At 47.3% G+C, this 23,152-nt stretch overlaps 1 protein-coding gene and 1 pseudogene across 1 annotated transcript in view; both read left to right on the top strand.

The window, feature by feature from the left end:
- Cph (BCL11 transcription factor chronophage) overlaps nt 1–23,152 on the top strand; it is a 524,704-nt gene that overhangs the window by 241,051 nt on the left and 260,501 nt on the right. Inside the window, exon 2 of the mRNA XM_077666674.1 lies at nt 10,548–10,607. Coding sequence (XP_077522800.1) covers nt 10,548–10,607 — 60 coding nt within the window. The remainder of the gene's footprint in view (nt 1–10,547; nt 10,608–23,152) is intronic.
- On the top strand, nt 2,370–2,511 carry LOC144135619 (U2 spliceosomal RNA; annotated as a pseudogene).

Genomic DNA, 23,152 nt, shown 5'->3' with positions numbered 1-23,152 from the left:
CAGATGCCAAATAATTCCCAATTTCTCGCGCTTTCCCAGGAGATTGTTTCCACTTTTGATTGAAATGCGCATTTGGTTGTGCGCTATTTAACTGAATATGCGCAATAAGGCGTTGTTGTATATTCTGCTCCATATATTTTGATTAACCGTGACAAGCAGTACTTTTGCTTGGGTCTGACGAGAATAAATCGGAGTTATCCAAATAATGATAAATGCGAGATTACTTTTTGGTGCGTAAACAATTACATGGTTAGCTGCAGTGCGTAAGGTTACGAGCCCTTCGTTAGCCTGAACCGCTACAGCCATATGCAGTAAAGCTTTTATTTTCTCTCTCCTATCAGCAGTTTCCGCCAAGTGTTTCATTTGCTCTTGGTAGCAGATAAGGTATGGTTGTATGATATACAGTCACAATATACTGTACTGCACCGTACTGTACTGTGCTATAGCGTATTACATATACTATACTATGCTGTACTATACTATTCTATACTATACTATACCGTACCGTACCGCACCGCACCGCACCGCACCGCACCGCACCGCACCGTACCATGCCATACCATACCATACTATTCCATACTATACTATACTATACTATACTATACTATACTATACTATACTATACTATACTATACTATACTATACTATACTATACTATACTGTTCTTAGTGCTATAAAAAAAACGCCGTCTTTAGAATCCAAGCACTGCATCTAGCTTGACGAGAAATGCGGCACCCTTCTTCAGGCCCGAAAGAGGTCCTACTGCGGCCGCCAAAGCTTTCTTGACCCTTCCTCGTCGCGAGATGCAATCGGCTCGAGAGGCTCCTTTCAGACGACGACCACGCGTAGTAAAAAGAGACAGAAAGAAAAAACTAAATAACCTGTCTGGAGCACTGCATGGACCCCTCAGCATAATAGCCGGCACTTGTGCGACCGAAAAACTGAACACTGTAACCCATAACTTACACATTGTATACATATATATGCGTTGCTTTTGTTCATTGAAGGACCAAATTGGTCGTTTATTTTTTTTAATATTTTCGTACTTCGCGTTTTACTACGCGGCCAGAACCGGTAGTAGCTGTCCGGAGTGCATCGCGCGACCTCTCTCGAGCGCTTTATCGCTTTCTCTTTTTCTCAGGGCTTTGCGCTTGCAGCACTGCATGAGTATCTCCTCAGTATTCCTTTTCTTTCAGCCTGCTCCAAAAGTTCTTTTAACGCGAACTTTTGAGTGGAATACATAGTGCAACGTGCTATCTCAAAACAATGTCTATGGTAAGCCGAGAAATAACCGTGGGAAATCTAAAATCTAAACAACGGCTATTATATGCTAAATAGTGTCCAGCGGACGAAAAGTATGCATGGTACGTCAAACAATGTCCATAGTGTGCCAAACAAATCCCAGTGACCGAAAATCCCCGCGGTATGCTCGAACGATGTCCATAGTATGTCAAACGTTAAACGATGGCCCTGAAATGTTTAGGGTACGCTAGCGAAAATTTGAATTATTTTTAATCAGGTCTGCGCAGTCACAGCTCTTCCTCTTGATTATTCAACTCCTCAGTGAGCGTCACCTATGCACTAACACACTGTAGCTAATAGCCTGCATGCTAATGGGCCATGCATTGAAGCACAGAGATTCTCTTCCACCGTTATTCTTTTTATGTTCTCCTTAAGGTTAGCTTCGTCTCAAGCTTCACCACTCCCCTGAAATATGCACCAAGGGGCTATATAGGAATAGTAAAGAATAGAAATAAAAAAGAATAGTAATTTGTATTCACGTTCAGCTCTTTGTAGTGCCATTATAGCGGCCCTCTTTTCAAAATAAAAATCCTGCTGTGCGTTTATCGTCACCATAGCTATGCACACAGGAGAAGAAAGAGGAAAGTCCGCCAAGCTGGCGCCAAAATAAGCGAGTGTTTAAAAATAGCATCTAACATAATGATATAAATATCATAATAATAATTTCTAGGCAGGTTGTTTAGGGCTTGTAACACGACATCGCCTGTGCATCTCACTCGCAGCTTAACTTAAAAAGGCCCAGGAGACCTGAAAAGGAATCGATGCAATGCACGACACCTAGTTTTAGTGAGCTGCATTGTGAATCAGAAGAGCAGGTAATAACTGCCTGTTACTGACCTGTCTGTCTTCACTCCCTTCTTCATCACATTCCTCATGGTGCGCTTCAGGTGTCCACCCGCTTTGAGACAGTTACAGTTTCTTGCCTTTCTACATAGCTTCGTCCGCTTTCTCTCCGACTCACCTATATATATATATATATATATATATATATATATATATATATATATATATATATATATATATATATATATATATATATATATATATATATATATATATATATATATATAATGTCCGGACCCTGTAGAGTATCTGTTACGGGTCCAATTGGACTTATTTTTGGAAATGTGGCGGAGAGTTTGAAGGATGCTTCACTCCCGCCACCGGTTGGCCCGGTATTGCACTACCTCCGGGATCGGCCTTGTCTTTAGCGCGTCTTTACTATCCTGTCTTTCTATCCCATCTTTCAACTCTCCTACTATTTGCACGTGGTAGCGATTGTGGCCCGGCTTGAGCCAGTGAGCAGGCCTGTGCACTTTTCTTTTCTTTCTTCCTGGCAACAACTTCTCTCTTCTCTCTGTTGGCTATCGCACCTGACGTAGCATGGGGCAGCTATACCAACAATAAAAAGGCAGAGTAATGAAACAGAAGAAGCATCGTTACCAAATTCGCACCTGAAAGCTTTCTCCATGCAATTGTTGTTATTATTCTTTTACAATCTTTCACTTGCATTTGAATCCCTAAGTCGGCGTTGGAGCGAGCAAGCTACGTCGATTGGCTTCCGCATACACTTTCTCCGCGGCTGTGCCCATCGCATCTCGGCGCAAACATATATCGCACGCTTCAACCTGGGACGTGTACCGGCCTTGACGCGTCCAGCCCGTGCTGCAGGAGTGTGTGTGTGTGTGCGTGCGAGTACTTGTATGTGCTACACTCAGCAGTGACGGACGCGACCCTCGGAGATTTCCGCGTTTTCCCGCTTGTATACGTGACTGCCATTTGTATGCGGCCTAAACGAGGCGGTGGAGGGCAACGGGGTGCAGGGAGAGAGGGGTAAGGCACTCCACGCATGTAGCGGCGGCTCTTGCGGTTCAGGAGCAGTCTCTGGAGGACTGAATTGGTATGCGCGTCTTGTCACCCTTTTTGGCTTGTTTTTATTGCTTTTGTTGGGCATTCCGCTTCTTGTACCCGCTGCGGTTGTCCACTATAGCGCGCGTAAGGTGCCTAGCCATTCATTTGCTGGATTATTTAATGCCCCGTCAGGGCGGCGGTGGTTTAACTGAGGTCGACTCCATTTGAGGCTTTGTACCTTCCGCCGGTTGTAATTCAGTCGGCTACGTGCGAGCATGACGCGGCGAGCTGTTAAGCTGCTGCATTACTTTTCAGAACCGGGGTAGGCCTCTAGTAAAAGCAAGTAACTGCACGGTAATCATCTCAAAGTCGTCTCACCCAATTCCTTGTGGTGTACCATGTAAATTCATCCATTGGTCAATAAACCGCGTTGTATGTGTCCTTTGACCGAAATTTGAGGGAAAAAAATAGTTTTGTAGCGAAAGCTACTTTGGCCCCGAACTCGCAGTTTCGCCGTGCTCGCGGTCCCACTGTGTTCGCACCGTACCACCTGACCGCCCGCGTGACTGGTCACGTGACCAACCGCGTGACGAACCACGTGACCAGCCACGGCGCCACCTCCTCGCCATCTAGCCAGACAACCAGACTAACCTGGGCTTGCAATCAAGATTAACCAAGGCCTTAGCTTTCGCTACGTATATCCTGGCATAGCCGAACTAAGCCACTGCCAATTTTTATGCACCCGTGCAAGTATGTATAAAAACCTTTTAATGAGATAGCATTGGGATGGCCAGGATGACGAAAACTGTACGGCGTCAGCGTCTGTGTAAAAACCTCCGCCTGCCAACCTTGGCAGGTGATGTTTGAGGGGATTTACCTCGCTCCACCTGCCACTTGCCAACCTCAAAAGTTGATAATGACTAAGAACAAAATGATTCAGACCAAAGGAGGCTTACGGGCAAGCGAGACTGCCTCACGAAGAACAGTGCGTAAAAAATTAGCTGTGGTTTGAATTGGGGTTAATCCTGGTGATAAGCGAAAGCTTCCTTTGCATGGCTACGTTCACAAACACCACACACACACTGCCGAACGGATTGTCTGTAAAGCGTGGATGAAATGCCCGATGGGGCAGTTGCCACCTGCCACGGTGGGCAGATTGTGATGACGTAAGTAGATCGCATGACCTGTCACGTGACTGTACTGACGCTGCCCTCTTGAAAACGTAGCGTAGTGAAGCTATTTGCTACAAAATGAGGCTTGCTGGAGGTATTCCTTCTCCGCACTGCTCGGGAAGAGGAGGCTGCAAGTCTCACAAGACCCACCGGTGGCTGCGTTTGAAACAGCCACTTACCGGTGCACTGGCGCATCGCTTAATCCCTGCAACACTGCACCGGTAAGCGGTATCAGGACTCGCAGCGATCTATCAATGTGTCATGTTTTGAGTAGCTACCGCATAGGGAGTTAACAAACTACCGGAGATGCCCCAGTTGGGGTAGTGTCATAATTATAATAGATTGGCGAGTAAAAGAAGAATGCTGTCGCATTTCCTCCGCATCAATCCAATTGATCGCCCGTCAAAATTTCTTTAATATAGTTGTTTACACATTCATAGAAAATTTCACGCCATTGTAGTGGAAAGAAGGGAACCGCTCACTGCAAAAAAAAAATTGAATATAAACTACAAATTATACGGTTGTTGCTGATGATTCTGTCATGGAGGTTTAGTGAAGAGAGACGCAAAGGTCTCATTTTGAAAGAAGGCCCTTGCTGCTGTCTCTGAATAAAAAGACTGCTTGTTCAACTCGCTGCGCTTGAAAGTGGTGGCATACAAAAAAGGACGGAATGAAGGAAAAAAGATGGAAATCGAAGCAGTTCGGAGCATTCTCGATTGGAGAATTGGGTTCATTAAGCGCAGTCCGCTGAGAATACCTACACGGAAAAGCAACAAGGCGGTGTTCAAAACTTGGTGCGGTTTCATTGCTAAAAACAGCGGACCCGCTTCGCTTTTCATGACCTGTTGTTACATGTGACGCGAAGAAATGCTCACTGATTGCGTTGTTAGCATCGGTTTTATATTTTGCCCCTGTCCTGTGCCTGTAGATAGCTTTTCTTGGAGTTATCTTCCATGCTGAATTAATTACAAAACATTCACTGCGCGTCTTTGCCAGTGAAAGTTCGCCACCAGTGAACACAGCGGAGATTTTAACATCATCGATGGTCCAATAGAATGCGTTGCGACCTTGGAAACCCTGGCGCCTTCGCAGTGGTGGACTTATGAATTACTCTGGGAAAGGGCTGTAAAGGAAAGGACGGGGCGGTCCTATTTGAAGCATGTATCTCTTCGACTTTTTTGGCCGAAAAAACGGGGTCCGGCATGGTTTTCCTATGCAGAATGTCCATCCACACATAAATCCGTCCCTGCCCCCGCACAGTTCTGTACCAGGAAGAAGGATACACTGACAATATGCGACGTGGTTATCAGTTGAAAACAATGAATCGACAGTAAACAAACGTACAAAAAGAGCACGCAATTTTATTTTGTCCGGAGAGCCGCCGCGGTGGCCAAGTGGTTATGGCGCTCGGCTGCCGGCCCGAAAGACGCGGGTTCGATCCCGGCCGCGGTGGTCGAATTTCGATGGAGGCGAAATTCTAGAGGCCTGTGTGCTGTGCGATGTCAGTGCACGTAAAAGAACCCCAGGTGGTCGAAATTTCCGGAACCCTTCACTACGGCGTCTCTCATACACTGAGTCGCTTTGGGAAGTTAAAACCCCATGAACCATAAACCATTTTACCCGGAGAAATTATTTCGGTTAATATGGGGAGAAGGACGCAGTCATGCCATCCAGAAAATAAAATCCAGAAAATAAAACGTAGGCACATCTCTGGCTGTTCGCAAAGCGTACGTCGGTAGCGGAAAAAAAAAAAAACCGTCGTGCCCCGTTTACGCCGGCAACGTGATCGTCGGTAGCAAGCCCATCACGGTGGAACGGAAAGGGCAAAATAGAAACGCAGCACGCGAGAGCTCTGCGAACAACCGCAACAACGACAAAAAAATGAAACAAAAACAAATAGGAAGCAACCAAATGAAAGGAGAAGGCGCAGCGGCTCACTTCGTGCCACCGTTCGCGTCATGGCTTGTTAGCGGCCGGTCACGCCCCCTGGCCACGCCCACACAGCTTCGCTCAGGTACGCACGCACGCTTCCAGGCTGAGCGCGCCTGCTCAGCTCAGCTGTGAGAGCGCGAGGAAGAAAAGGGTGTGAACGCAAGCAACGCGACAGAGGCGAAATCCAGGCCGTCGAGCGTCCTTGCTGTCTTCTCGAACGGCGTACACGAAGGGTCGTGGCTCCGGCTCTGCAGTCCCGTCAAGACTCGTTTGTGACGGTGCTGTGACTGCCGCTATACTGTGTGGTTAAAACTGACAGTGAATACTAGTCTAACAACGGGTGTGTGTACAGGGGGCTAGTTGATGTGACCTCTTACTGGGTCAAGTCGTTGCGCTACTTAGGAGCATGCTGTCAGCGAATACATACAGAGCCGCCAAAGTACATGCATTGTATGCTACTTCAGAAGTGCCCGCGAACAGAGACGTAAGGTAGTGACGTAGTACATGCAATGTAGTTCAGTCTGTCTGCAATGTTGAACACAAAACGTATCTGCAGATTGTGTACGCTCTTTGTCGAAAGTCTTCGGGTCGCAGTGTTCACGTGTTGTGGATCGCTCCTGGCACCCGTCAAGATGTAAATACCTGCGATGTTATAGGAAACCCTCGTCCTCGCATTTCAAGAGCTTTGGTGCATAAAATTCCTGTCACTACTCCACTACACGGCATAAGAGAGAACCAATGAGCTAACGACTTTCAATCACAGATACGCTGCGTACGTATCTCATCGCTTCGTCATGTATCGGTTCACGGTATATATGATGTGCAGTAGTGCAAGGACTGAACGTGTTAGAATCACGAAATTTTCGGGAAGGATCGTGTCAAGGCAAATTTGCCTTTAGTTTCGTGTGCCCTGTTTTCAACAGTGAGTCCTGTTTCTGTTAACTATCGAGGCAACTGCAGTTTTGCAGAAACAGGCCAGCATTATCTACAGCACTGAATCTTCAATGTTTCACTGCAGTTTTTTATTCACGCAGACGAGAGGCGACATTGAATAGATCATGTAGGAAACATTTCACGAATGCTGGCGACATAAGGGATATCTGGTGAGAAAAACATTCGCACAAAATACACATGCTGATATACTAGAAAATACGGCTCTAAATGTCGGTTTTGATTTATTTTATTCCTCTTACCGACGCATTAATTTCTCTTCGGAATCCTGTTTTTTTTTTGTATTTCTGATAGCAGCCGCCGCGGTGGCTCGTCGGTGGTTATGGCGCTGGGCTGCTGACCCGAAAGAGGAGGGTTCGATCCCGGCGAAATTCTAGAGGTCCGTGTACTGTGCGATGTCAGTGCACATTAAAGATCCCCAGGTGGTCGAAATTATTCCGGAGCCCTCCACTATGGCAGCTCTTTCTTCCTTTCTTCTTTCACTCCCTCCTTTATCCCTTCCCCTCCGGCGCGGTTGAGGTGTTCAGCAAGAAAGGAGACATTTACTGCGTCATTTGTGTTCCTCGAAAACAAGCAAATGAATGTTTTCACGCGAAAATGGTGTGTTTAGTGGGTTTCGTCGCCAGTAAAGCCTATCGCCCTAAAATGCGAGGACTGGTGGTATAAAGGTGTGACAAAAAAAAAAGATTTATGCTGACTGCCTCCTACGTTCTGCCAGCAATTTACATCGCCACGCATTGCGTGAATCTCCTTTTCCTCTCAGCATGCACTGCATATAATTTGCTTGTCCGTTTCTCAGCCGACGGAGAGACAAGTAACTTCCACCCCTCAAACAAACGCCACGTTACCTTTTCAGTCCGTTTCGGCGTTGGTCTAATGCATTCATTATTTCCATTCCTGAAGCCGGATACTACGACAGCAAAGTTATATGATTTTGCGGTGCTGGCAGAAACGCCAGGCTTGAACACGAACGCGAGAATCGAGCAACGGTTTTGTGAAGACCCCTGCAGACATCGAGATATACTACGCCCTCATTGTGCACACACGTGAGACGCGTCTGTGTAGAAAATCTCAATAAAAATAAATGAAGAACCCACACTGCGGCCTTGGGCACTCCTTGGGCTTCTTCTTCTTCTTCTCCTCAAGTAATATGGCTGTACCACGTACCCTCGTCTTTCTCGTCACTAATCCTGCTAGACTGTACACCCTCCACCAGTGGCGCATTCAGGAAGCCGTACCACGCGAGCGTGGCAGTCTAGCTGAGAACATCTCGGCTGGATATCTGCATCCATTGCATGTAAACTTCACTAAATACACAGATTCCTCCGAAGGCGCAGTAGGATTCGTATCGCCTCGTAGACTGGCACTGCTTGCAAGGAAATAAAAAAAGGGAACGCTTCTACAAGCACACCTGGACACACTAACACTCCAGGATTCCCTGAAAGGAATACTTTTATTCTCATATTACATCGACGTGCCCATGTAGGTAACATAAAGCATTTAAAGTAAAAGGGAACGCTGCGTTAAGCTATTGGGGAGAGCCTAAGACTAGCCCTTGGTTCGGCGACGCTTTTGTTGAGAAGGGCACTCCTTAACGGGAGGCTTTTTAGGCACGCGCAACTTGATCCTCCTTTAGCTCGCGTGACGCGTCCGTGGTCAAGCGACATGAATGGAGGGCTCTGTTGCTGCCCATCCCATGTCTGTGGTTTGCCAGCGCGTCCTTGAGCTCTCCCTCTCCGAACGCTGTTCAGATGTTTATTTTTCATTCTGGTGGTCAGAGAAAAAATAAGCCTGGTCAGCCGGCGATTTCCGTGCATACAGGGCGAATATCTTTCTTGCTTCGTGAGAATGCGACCAGGTGACGACTGCATTGAGATGAAGTCTCAGAATGAGAAAAGTGCCGGTTTTATATGGTCGCGTATGTCAGTCGCTTCTGTTCGAGCCGCGTATTTTTCTTCTATTGTTGCTATTGTATCATTTACTTAAGAAGAGTACAGCGTTACCACCTGGCATAATAAATAAACAGGATCCAAGAAACGCACCACGAACTTTGCACTAAAATCAACATTTTCGAAACCTATTTCTGGTCGAAATTATTCCGGAGCCCTCCACTACGGATCTATTCGTTCCTATCTTCTTTCACTCCCTCCTTTATCCCTTCCCTTACGGCGCGGTTCAGGTGTCCAACGATATATGAGACAGATACTGCGCCATTTCCATTCCACCAAAAACCAATTATTATTATTAAACCTATTTCAAACCGATCTCAAAGTTCTGCTCTACATTTGCACACTATTTTAGAACGTCACAGTGACATAGGTCATGCATGACCGGTGTTCTGGGCAGCACACGAATTCCAAGGAAATGGGAAACTTAGCAGGGGTGTGCAAAGAGGCAAGTGGAGAGATAGTTTTAGGAAATATTCGATGATGAGGTCTCCGGATTATTTTCGACTACCTAGGGATCTTTAACATGAACTCACATCGCACAGCCCACGGGCGCCATTTGCGTTTCGCCTCCATCGAAATGCGGCCGGGTTTGAACCTGGTTATTTGCGAAGGAGAGTTTTGTCTTGTAACGGACATGACCGAAGAGGAAGAAGAAATTGGAGGAGGGGCAGCGGAAAATTGTCACGATGATGATGATGTTAATGATGAACAACTTGGTAGAATGTCAATGGCGTGGGCCTGTGCATTTTTTTATTTCCTTTGTTACTGGAACAACTTCGAATAATTCTCATTAGTTCACACTTAAGCGCATTGTCGTTTGTGTTCACCGCTTTGGACCAAGCTCTCTTCGCTGTCTCGTGAAGGTGTTGTCTTGTTTGTCGCATACATGTTGCTTCTGCTTTATTTTTTAATGAAGAAACTGCAAAATTTTCATCTGCGCTGATTTTCGACTATGAGGGCTGCCCTAGGCATAACAAAAAATCAAAGCAATATGAAAATGATTACAAGTCAAAAGCGCAAGGAAACCTTCAAGAAAGCGAGGTAGGGTGCAGAACTCGACCAACAAGGCAAACTGCTAAACAATATCATGTTGTCGACATAGACTGTCACGTTGTGATCAATAGTATGTGCATGTCATCGAAACTGACCACATAAATGTAGAAATAAATGATGCATGTTTTTTTTTATCTGCACTTTTTCAATGAACATAAAATACGACTTATCCCGTCCGTCGGTACGGTTCGGAAGTTCGCACGGTTCGCAGCAACCCAGACCCGAACAGCTACCGACATTTTTTAACATTTTTGTACTTTATGATTTCATGTCTCATGAAGTAGCCTCCAAATGCTGTTGCGTCATTCATCTTAATTTACTTCTTTCTGTTTTTCAGACGATGACGACGCATTTGTACCCAAGGATGCCCTCCTCAAAGCGTCGGCGACGCGCGAGGGTGAGTGTGAAATTTATCTTATCTTTATCTTATCTTATTTATATGTATCTTATGATCTTATCTTTTTATCTTTATCTTATCTTATTTACGTATTCATGAAAAGTGCTCCTAAAACACCTTCAGGTGAACAAGGTATTGCATGGTAGAAGGGTGAGTTTTGCAAAACAGAGAAGGTAAAAAAAACTCAATCTATTGCGCTATTTACAAGACAGCTTAATTAAACACCCAAAAAAAGGAAGAATGTAAGCAAAGAAATCAGATTTTCCGACATTACAAAGCACGAAAATTTAAAAAGAGACAGAAACCACTGAATCTTATTACGGAGAATACAGAATGAAAACATCTTTATACCCTCTTACCACGCTAGCACAGTGGGTGTAGAATTTATGCCGTTTTAATCGACCTCCAACTGCAGTGCGTTTCTCGCTGCAGGTGCAAATAAAAAAAACGTAACTTTTAGTAAGAAAATACGGAAATCTAATCTACAAGATAGAAAGGAAAACATAATCCTGGGGGATATAGATTACAAAAATAAAGCAGAAAGCAAAAAGAATAGAAAAGAAAACAGACTTCTAGCCAGAACTCTAGAAAACAGAATGCTATCTTTTTACCCAGAGCGGGCATGTGGTATGCTCGTGCGAACGTGCACTTGGTTTAAGTGGTAGTTGGGTTGACCTCTCTGTTAAGTTTCTGTTAAGCTGTTTCTTTAATTTACACGGAACCGGGTAGGCAAATGATACACGCACATACGCACATTTGTTTATACGCGTGTTTTGCCTAGCCCGTCGCATTCCGCGCTAAGGGAGAAGAGCGCAAAAATGCAGCAAAGATACCCGCGCCAACGCGAAATTGAAACGCCAAAGCGTACAGCGCGACGCTCTGTGGCGGCGGGTCACCATGCTCTTGACCACATTCCAGCGATGCCGGAGGAATATCCTCTCCCCCCAGCCACATTCGTGGTGCCCCGCTGCTTATTTGTGTAGCAGTTTTTTAGTGACATCATTCTTCAATTTTATTTTTATTTTTTGTTTCCTCTTGGTGAGTGCCCTCCGCCCGTAGCGCTCGCTGCCTTTGCCTTCACGTCGTCCGCCCTCTGCTGCGAGTCTTCGTTCTTCGCCGTGCCTGTGCAATTCTTTGCTTCATGGCGGAGGCAAAGGCGGTTGGGGGGGGGGGGGGGGGGGGGGAGGAGGTCGCTGGACATTTGACCGGTCGGTCGGCTGGACGGTCCCCTCTTTGCGACCCTCTAAGTGCAAGCCGTGCTGCGCTGAATTCCTCTGCTTGCGTACTTTACTTGAACCTCGCGCAGTTCTCTCGAATGCATTGGCTTCGGTCGTGTGTTTCTTCCGAGTTTGCTCTGAAATGTGAGAGAATGGGAGAAGAAATGCTGGATTTGTGCTGTGTTGTTATACGTCGGTCGCGCCAGCGCGACGGTCACAGCTCAAGAGTGCTGCGCGTGCTGGATTGTACGCGATTTTTGAAGTAGGGAGGAACACGCCGCTGCGAGCAACAGCAGTGGAGCACTTCTGCTTCACGCTGGTAAAAACAGCACGTACGGCGTTCTTACAGGTCCGGATGCTCACATCCGCCGCAGTCCGTCTTTGTCCATCCACGTCGAAATGATGTCCATGCTCATGGATTATTACCATTACGAAAACTTCTTTAGACGGTCTATAGACTTTCCACAGACTTGTCAATAAAGTATAAACGCTTTCTATAGAAAAATCCTGTAGAATAGTCTATAGACAATACAGATAATATAGAGTCTATAGTCAATCTATAGATTTATGGAGATGCACATTTAGTACACTTTTCTCTGCGGGCAGTTTATAGACTATGAATAGACAAAAAGGAAATATCTACAGGAAAGCAACAGAGTCTAAAAGAATTCTATAAAAACTCTATATAAACCATTTTTATAAGGTTGGGCGTCTGTGTACGTCTTGGAGAGCTTATGGTCTACTTATAGTTTCCATACTCTAAGAAGTCCCCCTAATAACTTAGACAAGGATAGAAAGAACAGTAGCAAAGGAAAACCACAAACGACAGGACACGTACAAATCGCATCCACAGCAGAAAGCAAAACCGCGCTTAGAAAACAACGAAGGAATTCAACCTATAAGACACAACAGAAACGTCAAGAACGTGCAACAAAACCACTGTCGCCCAAATAAAGTGCGAGATCTCCAAATGTGTTTCTGCTTTTAGAGTGTTTTGCTTTGGTCGTTTTTGAAAGCTCACTTAGTTGGAAGGACGGTTGTATCTTCTAGTTTATATCTGTCTTCTCGTGTAGCCTTCTTTCCGGTTCTATCAGTTATGTATATTGTTTTGCGACAAGTCTTTCTACATGTCATGTTGAGTTCACCTTTTCAGAAAGACAGAAAAAAAAGTCAACCTGTCAAAACGGATTTGTTAGTGCGCAAAGTCACTATATAGATATCATGAATATTCGTGTCGGGGCCGACCTTTCGCGCGGCACGGGATAGGCCGAAATTAGCCCCAGCAGCATCGGTATCAGCAGCAGCGGGAGCTGTAGAGTTTATCATAACAGCTGGTCGGTCGGCCGAAAAAGATGTGCTCTTTCGCGCTCTCAAAAGTTCGTGCAATGCAGGCGTGTAGGACATGTGGTCCGGTGCTTGGAACGCGTACCGCTGAGCAAAAAGCGAACTAGAAATGAACAAAAGCTTTGAGCTGTTTATTATGTCCGGCGGAGGGGTGGGGGATGATGGCGCCGCTCTGGGGTCGGTCAGGGGAGTCCGAGAGGGCATCACCTGCCCGAATATGGCGCTCCGCGCGTCCCCTACGACCCACGTCCGAAAAGCAGAACGTAACACATGACACGTAGAAAAAGGGCGCCGAGATGACCACCACCGCTGTTAATGCCTTCTCCTCCCGTTAGCCCCCTTACCCTCGTCCATTATGATAGTGTCAGGCCGCACCGCGCGCAGCTTGCATAGATAACTTGTTTGTGCCAGAGAGAGAGTGGGAGGGTCTAAGTTTGCCCGTTTGCCGCTGCGAGGCATCTCACAATTTATCCCGTCCCTGTTCTCTGGTCCTTCGCGTTACCTCTGCTCAATGCTACGCTGCGCGAAGCGTGCCACCTGGACTCTCATACTTCAGTGCGAGGTTACATGGATGAATCAACACACACACGTACAAAAAAAAAATAACGGAAGCGGGCGGTATCAAAGCAAGAAGAGAAACAAAAATGTGAAACATGGACTTTCTTAGCCTGTCAGTTCAGTCTTTAGACGAAATTCTTGCTCTGCGGCTTCTTGACATAAGAAGACAAGTGGTCAGCATGCACGTGCGAACCACTGGGTTCGCAGCATTCCATCCGCACATGATGGTAGTAAAGTTACTTGTGCGCGCGCGCTCGTGTGTGTGTGTGTGTGTGTGTGTGCCTTGTATGCTAACATTTCCGTTGGCGAACAAATAAATGCTCGCAAGCTCTACATAGGAGCAAATTATCCGTTTCGTGTTAACTTCATCGTGTACCGTACGTATTTTCCCTGCTGTACGCCGCCCTCTGCTCTGTGCTACATAGCAACCGAGAAGCCGATGTTGGCAACGGTGCCTTAATTCGACCACATGATGCGTTAAAAAAAAATGAAACAAGGAAGGGTATGCAAAGCATCATGTAATGCGAAGGAAACGAAGTTACAACATGGAAAGGGAGGGTCCAGCGTTGGGCTGAGGGCAGCCTCTTGAGGCGCAAAAAGAACTATACAAGAAAGAACATAATGCAGCAGAACGAGACAGGCCGCCTAATATAGCGAATTAAATAGAGCGAGCGATGAAGAAAAAAAGCTTGGAGGACCAGAGTGAGCCCGTCGGGAAGCGGATGAAATACGCGCGGACAGCTCGGGGCTCGCCGCTGTTGCGGGCTGGACTCAAGTGAAAAGGCCTTGGGGCTGGACAGTGAGCCCTGCTAGGCCTGTTGGGCTGGCCCCTGCAAGCGCGGGCTTCGCCTCGTGAATTGCGTGCAGCATGGCGGGGATGCCGGAGCCGTTGCGGGCTACTTGCAGGAAGAGAAAAGGCGCAGGCAAAATCTGCTTGCCCTCACCAGCACACACCCCCTTGTTTTTTCTTGTACAAACTTAATTTCAACTTTTATACCTTTTGTGTTTCAGGGCTGCGTGGCTATCAGAGCCCGCGTATCGCAGAAACCTCATTGCTCTATTTTTGCAGCCACAGCACGATGAGGGTTTTTTTCGTGGCTTATATTGCGAGAGCCGTGATATGTCGGCACCGGAAACTTCATGCATTCACCCTGTGGCCTCTTATTTGTCACGAAATACTGGGCACCTATTGGTGAGGCAATATTGGTCACTTGTAAGTCACAGAATACGGGCCAAGTATTCGTTATGGAATACGGGTGAATATCGGTCGCCTATTGGTGCCATGGAATATTGTGCTATTAGCCACATTTTCATAAAATATTGATAATAGATTATCGATCACCTGTTGACGCCATAGAATACTAGTAGCCTATTCGTCATGGAATAGTGGTCACCTATTGGCTACCTGCGGGTCATGGAGACTGGACAGTACACGCTTTCGGTAATGCCTCATCAAGGGTCCTGGAACGCAGATGGTCTAGCGAATGGATACTTTCGGGGAGAGGTTCTACAGCTACCTCTGTCAACTTCGCCTTGTCCCGATGTGGAAGACGAAACATTAGGGAGATCAGCTTGTTCGCCTTACTTACTTTCTCTTCGAAAATGCCCGTTTAATAGCTATTGATCCGGCGTAACCTGCTCCGTTAATTAAATCGTCTACCTAACAATGTTTTTTGCAGTTGTTAGTAACAGTTGATCACGTAGGGGGAATTGCTTGATAAAGCTAACAAAATTCGGAGGAAGCAAGGCGTGACTGTGTCCGTTCTGGCCTCTCTGCGTTCTGCACAGAAGTGCCGGACGGAGTTTATATAACGGGAGTGGCCGGGAGCTCACAAAGCCAAGAAGGGCGTCATGACGGCCACAAGTGGATCGGAAGGGGGGACCACGGAGAGTTAGGAGACATGGCCCTTTCTCAGCTTTGCGTGGGCAAGGGTCTTCTTCGAAGAACGGCCGGGGGAAAAAAATAGGAGCAAACGGATAAAATGATAAAGACGAAAACCTAAACAAAGTGGGATTGAGAAAGATGGCCCGCCAAAAAAAAAAAAACGAAGTGGACGGAGCGTTAGTTGAGAGGGGGGTCTTGCCCCGTGACTCGGTGGCGCCAACCTCCGCAGCGGGGCTTCTTGAGTTCCAGGAAACCGACCTCGGTTGTGTTGCTGCGGTGTCCGTCTGGTCGACGCCACATGCGCCGGCTTCCACGAGCCTTACTTATGAACGGTTAGGATGCGGCATTCGCACCGACGAGAGGCCAGCCTGCCTCGGTGTACCCGAACGGAATAAAATAAATTGCCTATTGTTTCGTTTTGGTGAATACATCAATTCATGCAATCAGCCCAGATGTGAAGAAATAGTAGTACTAGTTTTTTTTGCGCTATATTATCAATACATTCATTCATCAGGCTAGCCCGTAGCAGAAATTTCAATAATATTTATGGCTTCGTATTACTGAATACATCTGTTTGTCAGATCAGGCCAGAAGCGAATAAACTAAAGAATAATTTACTGCGGTTTATTGCGGCTTGTTTTGCTCTGTACCTGGAAATCAGTGCCAGTTACGCAGTAAAAAAGTAGTACAAACAGAAATAGCACACGATACAACTGATTAACGAAGACGTTTGCGTACATGTGTTGCCATCGAATTGCCGGTGCTTGAACAAAATACCTTAGCTGGAACGGAGTTAACAGCTATCAAAGCGAGTAAATCATGAAATGCTGAACATCTTAAAATGCAGAAATGCAGATATTTGTTAAATGCACTCGCGGATGCATGATGAGTTGGAAAGTTAATAGATCAAACAGTTCTGCTTGTCAATGTCTTTATTTAAGAGAAGATAAATGAAGTGCCCTCTAAGTACTGTCTTCTTCATGCTGCGAGAAAATTTGTCTGTGCCTGAAATGAGTGCACTCCGGATCCTCTTTTCTTTGTAGTTTGAACACGCGATAATGACATTAGCGTTATTATTAAACTGTAAGTTGCTGCATAGTCTATGGAGGCGCCAGCACAGAGCAACGGAGTCAGCTATACCAGTGGCGTACTGTCGCTCGTAGTGGAGAGCGATGTCAGCGCACGGTAAAGAACCCGAGGTGCTCGAACTGATCCGGATCCCCCACTAGGGTGCTTCTTCCTGCTTCCTTCTTCTGCTCTCTGCTTCATCCCTTCCCTCTCTGGAGCGCGGTTGAGGTGCCCGCCAAGAGTGAGACAGATACTGCGTCTTTCCTTTTGGATAACCAATTTAATTATTATTATCATAGTAGGGAAGTTTGTCTGAGTACCCCGCGGGTAGAGTGGCGGTCAGCTACAATCTTCGAGTTTGAGAACCGTTATGGGGTGCCGGAGTTTTGATGACATTGGAAATGCACATCGGGCCTCAGCGCATATTTGCAGCTTGCATGTGATTGTCGAAACGCGCCAAGGACGAACACACACGCTGTAGTCTTTCTACGAATTTCCGCACCTCTGGGTGAACTCGCGGTGGTGGTGGTGGTGGTGGTGGTGGTAGTAGTAGTGAAAAACATTTATCAACCATTAAATGGTTACAGAGAGGTGACTGCGTTAAGGCCCTATTTGGCCCCTTCCACTCACAATACTAGCAGAAAGTTGACGCTCGCGTAGATGGCCATCGGCTCTCCGTAGCAAGCAGACCGCTGCCGCTTGCCTAGCTAGCGACAGCCGCTGCTGTCCCCTGCGCCAAAGAAGATTTCGGTCATTTGGCACGCTACCAAGCGCAGGAACGAGGCCGGGCCTGGCGAGCGTCCGCTCTGAACAGACCGCGGCGGCCGGCCCTCGACTTGGACCACCGTCGCCGCCCTCCCCGGGGCAGAAAGTAAAGAGAAAAAGAATACGCGAAGAAAGAAAGAAGGAAAAAAGGCTGGTGGCGGCGTCGCAGGGGGCCAGGCGCGTGGCCCCTATTCGGGTCGAAGGCGCCACGTCACGACGCAGGCGGAGGCCGACGACGCACAACCGAGTTGTTGTTGTCGCCGCCGCCGCCGCCGGTGACTGGAAAGAGCTACTAGGCTGCTGCCCGCCGAGGGACCCCGAAGTTCCGAGCTGGCTCGGATCCACATGCGCTGTGGTGCAGGTCTCGACCAGCCGGAGGCTGGGCAGAGGTGGGGAGGCTATGTGTGGGACAAGAGTCCTCCCTATAGCTACACTTCGGAGCACAGGACTTGTGCACCACCAGCGGTTGCGTGCAAATAGTATAAGGTAGTATAAGATAGGCTCGCGCCGTTTTAAGGCTTCTATAGTCACGCGCACTGTAAAATCCTTATGCATGCTTTTGAAGGAACAAGAAGCCTAACTATGGAGTTCAGTGTTGTGGATCTGTTGCTTTTATACCGGGTTTTGGGCTTACTGAAGCTTAGTAGCTAATTATTAAGGTAAGTACTGAGAGAAATACGGGACAGAGTGGCCGCTTCGAGTGGCGACCTGTTTTTGATTTTACAGAGGTTTGGTTTAAGGTACACACAATTTCCTCATTTGATTCGCCTGTACTTCTTGTAAGGCATAAAAGGCAAGGACAGACGTACAGCATCGATGCGCGGTGCAACTATACTGACAAGTATTGATAACTTCACTTGGAGAATTTCGCGAAAACTCGTTTTTCAATAGACTGATCGAAGAACAGTTTGCAAGCTGAGTGAGATCCAGTTGACCGGGTTTACCGCTTCTTGTCTTACTATTATTGTGGCGTTTCGAAACGAAAAAAAAAAAAGAAAACTACTGTTGCCTGGTAGTACAGTGCTTGAATAGCAATGCAGTGCGACTTTATGCTGTAGCACTCCTAGTCGCTGAGAAGCTCTGCGTGAACTGGGCTAAAAAACCGGTGAAGTTCCGCTTGGCGGAGTTTCTTCTGCGTTTATTTCAAGGCGCAGTTTTAGGGTGTTTTTTTTTTTCCTGAATTACTGGATTTTCTCGGTGGTTTAATTTGGTATTCCTTACGCTGTTTTTTTGTCAGCCTAAGAGTTCGTTTTTCCTGTAATTAACACATAATGTTTGTTAATTACAAGTAAAACTCTTACAGTAGTGCTTTCAGAAAAAAAGTTGTTACCAATGAATAAAAAGATGGGACAGCTAGACAAAAACGCAAGTGTAAGTTCATTTCTAAAACAGTGGGTTGCGATGTTATCTCCTGGGTTGCGCTAGTTTGAGCGAGAGGGTGGGACATCACGTGGTCTGTGTGCTGACGACACCGATATAACTGCCGCTGAACATTCGAAGCAGCCTGACCACAGCTTGTTGATGGCGCTTATGCATGGTTTCGAGTGTTCTTACATGCTGTACAGAAACCATGCTTAACGAGCTGCTCAAAGCGGGTGGTGACAGTAAACAGCGCTACGCTACCACACAACGTTTGGCGACGAGGTGGAGCCTCCCAGTCGGCAGAGGCATGTAAGGTAGCGAAGTAATACCTCAAAACCCGCAACTGCGCGGCACAATCCAACGGTACACCGTCTCACCACGCCCCTGGCTTCCGAATTTCGCTATTTAATTTTCTCCTTTGACTGAGTGTAATTCCTACCCGATAGCCAGCTAGCGGCGACCTTCATGTCAAGGACATACCGACCATTGTCGGTTAGAACCGAATTTCAATCATTGAAATAGGCGTATTTTATCGATTTTTATTTTCGGTTCAAACCGAAATGTCTAACCCTTACCTATCAGCGCTTCGTGCTTAAAGAAAAGATAGCACAAATTATTCCTCACGAGACAATGAACGGGAACGTACTTGCGCAGAGAAGAAGACGGGGCACAACAAAGGAACACACACCATATGTACATGTCGTTTGTGTTCCTTTGTTGTGTCCCGTCTTCTTCTTCGCGCAAGTACGCACCCTTTCAGAGAGGAACCAACTCGCCCAAACAAAAGTACTACTAGAGACAATGAATGAATAATGCACGCGAACAACCTAGACGCAGGCGCCGAGGAAGTTAATTGTGCTTCAGCCTTTTTTCAGTGCTCATGCCCAGGAAGCGAACGCAGATGAGGTGGGTCGTATAGGAAGCGAACGACAAGACACGGGCGCGGCACATGTGCTGCACGGAAACTTGGGCTTCGGGCCTAGCGCCGTGGCCGCGCACAGCGTCGGCGACAGGCGTGTCGTCGGTGACCGGGGCCGCTTTTGCGAAAACGCGAAGGTTGCGGCGGTGGAGGGGGGTCGGGGGAGCGAGCGGCTATTTCGGCCTCCCGCCGGCTGTTGCATGTGACGAACTTAGCCGGGCCGCGGGGTGGCCTCGGTCGCCTGTCCGCCGCCGCCCCCGGGTCGGGCAGCAGGACCTGCGTCGTTCACTCCTCGAAGCAGTTTCTTGGCCCTGTCGAAGGGAGGACTCGACCCGCCGTGGTTTATCATTGCTAATTTCCCTCAAATACAAAAATTGGCTGTGGCTTAGCACTGGTTAAACCTGGAGTGACGCGATAGCTACCACTGGCCGGGTGGAACTTGTTCAGTTCAATTGCAAAGTCGGCCTTTCGCCGCTCCGTTGCGCTGGGCGTTCCTTCTTCGCCTTCATCGCACTTGACACGGCGCATGCGCACAGCTGTGGCAGCTCGGTTTCGCCGGCGCGCAGCTGCTCCGCACCATGTGGCTGGTCACGTGACCAACCACGTGACCACGTCGTGCTGGCGGCGCCGCCACGGTCACGTGCCGCTGCCGCGCTGAAGACTCGAAGTGCTACCGTAATTTAGCTATCACTGCAATACTGCACCTTCCAGTTCCAGTTGTTATCATCGCTTCTGTCTCATTGCTGTATACACGCATATGGTGCCGCATCAGTTGAAACATTTCTGCTTGCTTTGCATCCCTGCTTGTGATAGTGGTGGATGTAATGTTCTCTTCTCTTGTGAATCATCGGCGGCGGTTCCTTATCTTCTCCGGCAATTGCACAGGAGTTTTTAGACTGCACGGGCATCGCGTCTGATGTCCCTGGTTGTATCTTTTATTCTGTATTTTTTTTCTGTCATATACCACGTGCGTGCCTGTTTGCCAGTGCACTGTACTCTGCCCATTCCTGCTTTGGCCGCTAAAAGGCGGCTGGCAGTATTGTCAAATGAAATAAATATAGGGCCACATATAAGGACGCATACAGGGCCGCTTAGAAGACCACATAGAGGAATGCATACAGGGCCGCATTTTCCCCATAAAAGGCCGCACACAGGGCTGCATACAGTTGAGCCGTTTAGCACAAACCACCTACCAATACTGCGTGACAGCTGCGACCCGCTGGAACTTGTTTTACTGAAACGGCGCCTTTTACGTGGACTAAATAACTCATTTCAAATTAAAATAGGTCCTTTTATTCTGACGAGCATGTTGGATTCCTTGCCGTGCCCTTCGCAGGGAGGAAAGGCTCTAAATATTAACGCGATAGCGTTAAAGGCCTCATATCGCAGAAAATACGGTGTCGGCGTCTTTGACCGCGAGCGAAAAATCCACGAAAAGTGCCCAGAGATGAAACCTAGGAGGCAGGTGAGCCACCTAGGTCGCCTGACCTTGTGGCGTCATCACAATCTGCCCACCAGATTACGAACAAACTGACCACCGTGGCAGGTGACATTTCAATTAACGATTGGTCGCGAGAGGTCGCTCGGGAAGAGCAACCTGGGTCGCACAGTCCCCACCGGTGGCAGCACCTGCATCGCAGGTCAGACGGGCGACGTCATTCCGGCTTCAGAATTTTCCACCGCACCACATAACTTGTGCCTTGAGGACAGGTCTGGCCGCCCTGGTGACCGAGTTTTCGCTATGCAAGGAAGCTAACTTCCAGAGTTTTGCAAACTGTCAATACTGCACTCCAGTTCTTGCCTATCACTTACATAAGAAACTTGTATTATAATCGCTCTCTCCGGTCGTATGCCATGCACAACGGTTCGCTTTCCCCCCTCGGCATCCCGAGCTTAAAACTGCTGGGTGACGCAGCATTTTGGAACAATCAAAGCATATAAAGTGGCATATAAACTTGTATAAACTGGTTTGAACGCCATGCCAGTTCCTAACTCGTTGAGACATTTTTCTCTTAAACTCCATTCTCCGAAAGAGATAACGCTGACACACCAAAAAAGCGAGGTACGCGTATCGTCGCGACACCTCTACGCAGAACTACGAACTCTTAAAATGTTGCGTGCTTCGATTGGAGTAGTCGATATTTTATTTTTGTTTATCCGACTGGGCGCCTGTGCAGTGCGCAGAAATATGTATACTGATGGCAACTATCCTACTACAATGAAAACCATCAAATGTTGGATATAGTCTTGGATAGAGGGCGCCTCCAATAAATATTACGCACATGCGTTAGCAGCGAACGGAAAATTTGAGCAGAAGCCCAAGCGCATCATTATCGAAATGGGAAGACGTGGTCGCCTTTACTTAGTCAAGTTTCTGTTAATAATGTGGTTAAATATAATAAAATAATCTTAACTTCAAGCCTAGTTTTGATAAAACGCATCGCTTTGTGTCCTGTGCGTGCATAGTATAGTACTGCTGCATTCTTTGCAATCTGTCTCGTAAAGAGAGCAGAATTAAAAGCAGCCATTGGCATCTCATCCGTTGTTGATCAGCCTCATCGGCCGCTATTCGCACACGCATCTTTTTTGTACTTCTAGCCGCACTCGTTTCCGGCAAAGCTGCAGCAGTAAGTATCGCCGATAATGGACTGACAAAAACGTTGCTGCTACTTCGAGCTGAACGGAGCGTATCGGTGAATATCGTGCAAGCTGCTGCGCATAAATTCAGCGCCACCTGCCGCGAGCAGAGCGAAACGCTGAGCGTTTCTCGATTCCGCCATGATGCCCCTGTTAATAGGGTGCTCGTCTAACAGCCAGAAAAACAGAGAAAGAAAAAAAAAATCACGCAATATGGAAAACACTGCCAAGCAACGAACCACTTTTGGGTTCATTAGCCAATCGGACGCATGGTCCTCGCATTAATTAGGGCCCCTTCTCGTTTGTCTTGGTTTTTTATATGGTCATGTCGTTCGCAAATATGGTGTGCTATGTTGCACGGTTACGAGAAAGTGAACTGCGTCGGGTCACGCATCAGTTCGAGACTGATTTGTTGTCTGAACATGCTAGCGTAGCAGTTCGTTTTCCAACGTGGTGTTCGGTGAGCTGTATTAGTACGTTTTGGCTTACCGATAGCTCGCCTCGCAGGCAAGGACTAAGTGCGCATGCGCGTGGCGTGCACGTGCGCTGCTGTCGTTCGGTGCAAGCGCGGCAGCGGTTTTTCCATAAGGGTCTCCTAAGATGGTCACACCCTAGACACTTGAGTCGCCCGGGTTGCTAGTATCGCTAAAAAGGACGTACAAATATTTAAAGTTAATTATCTCATATCTAGAGTGGTTACATTTAGCATCCAGCCCTGCTTTGAAACCGAAAAATTAACAAGCTCGGTTAGGAGCCGATTCTGTTTTTGGTTTCACCAGTGGCGCATAGC

Source organism: Amblyomma americanum, chromosome 5, assembly GCF_052857255.1.
Source record: "Amblyomma americanum isolate KBUSLIRL-KWMA chromosome 5, ASM5285725v1, whole genome shotgun sequence".
NCBI classification, from domain to species: Eukaryota; Metazoa; Arthropoda; class Arachnida; order Ixodida; family Ixodidae; genus Amblyomma; species Amblyomma americanum.
This window is presented reverse-complemented; position numbering and strand designations above follow the sequence as displayed.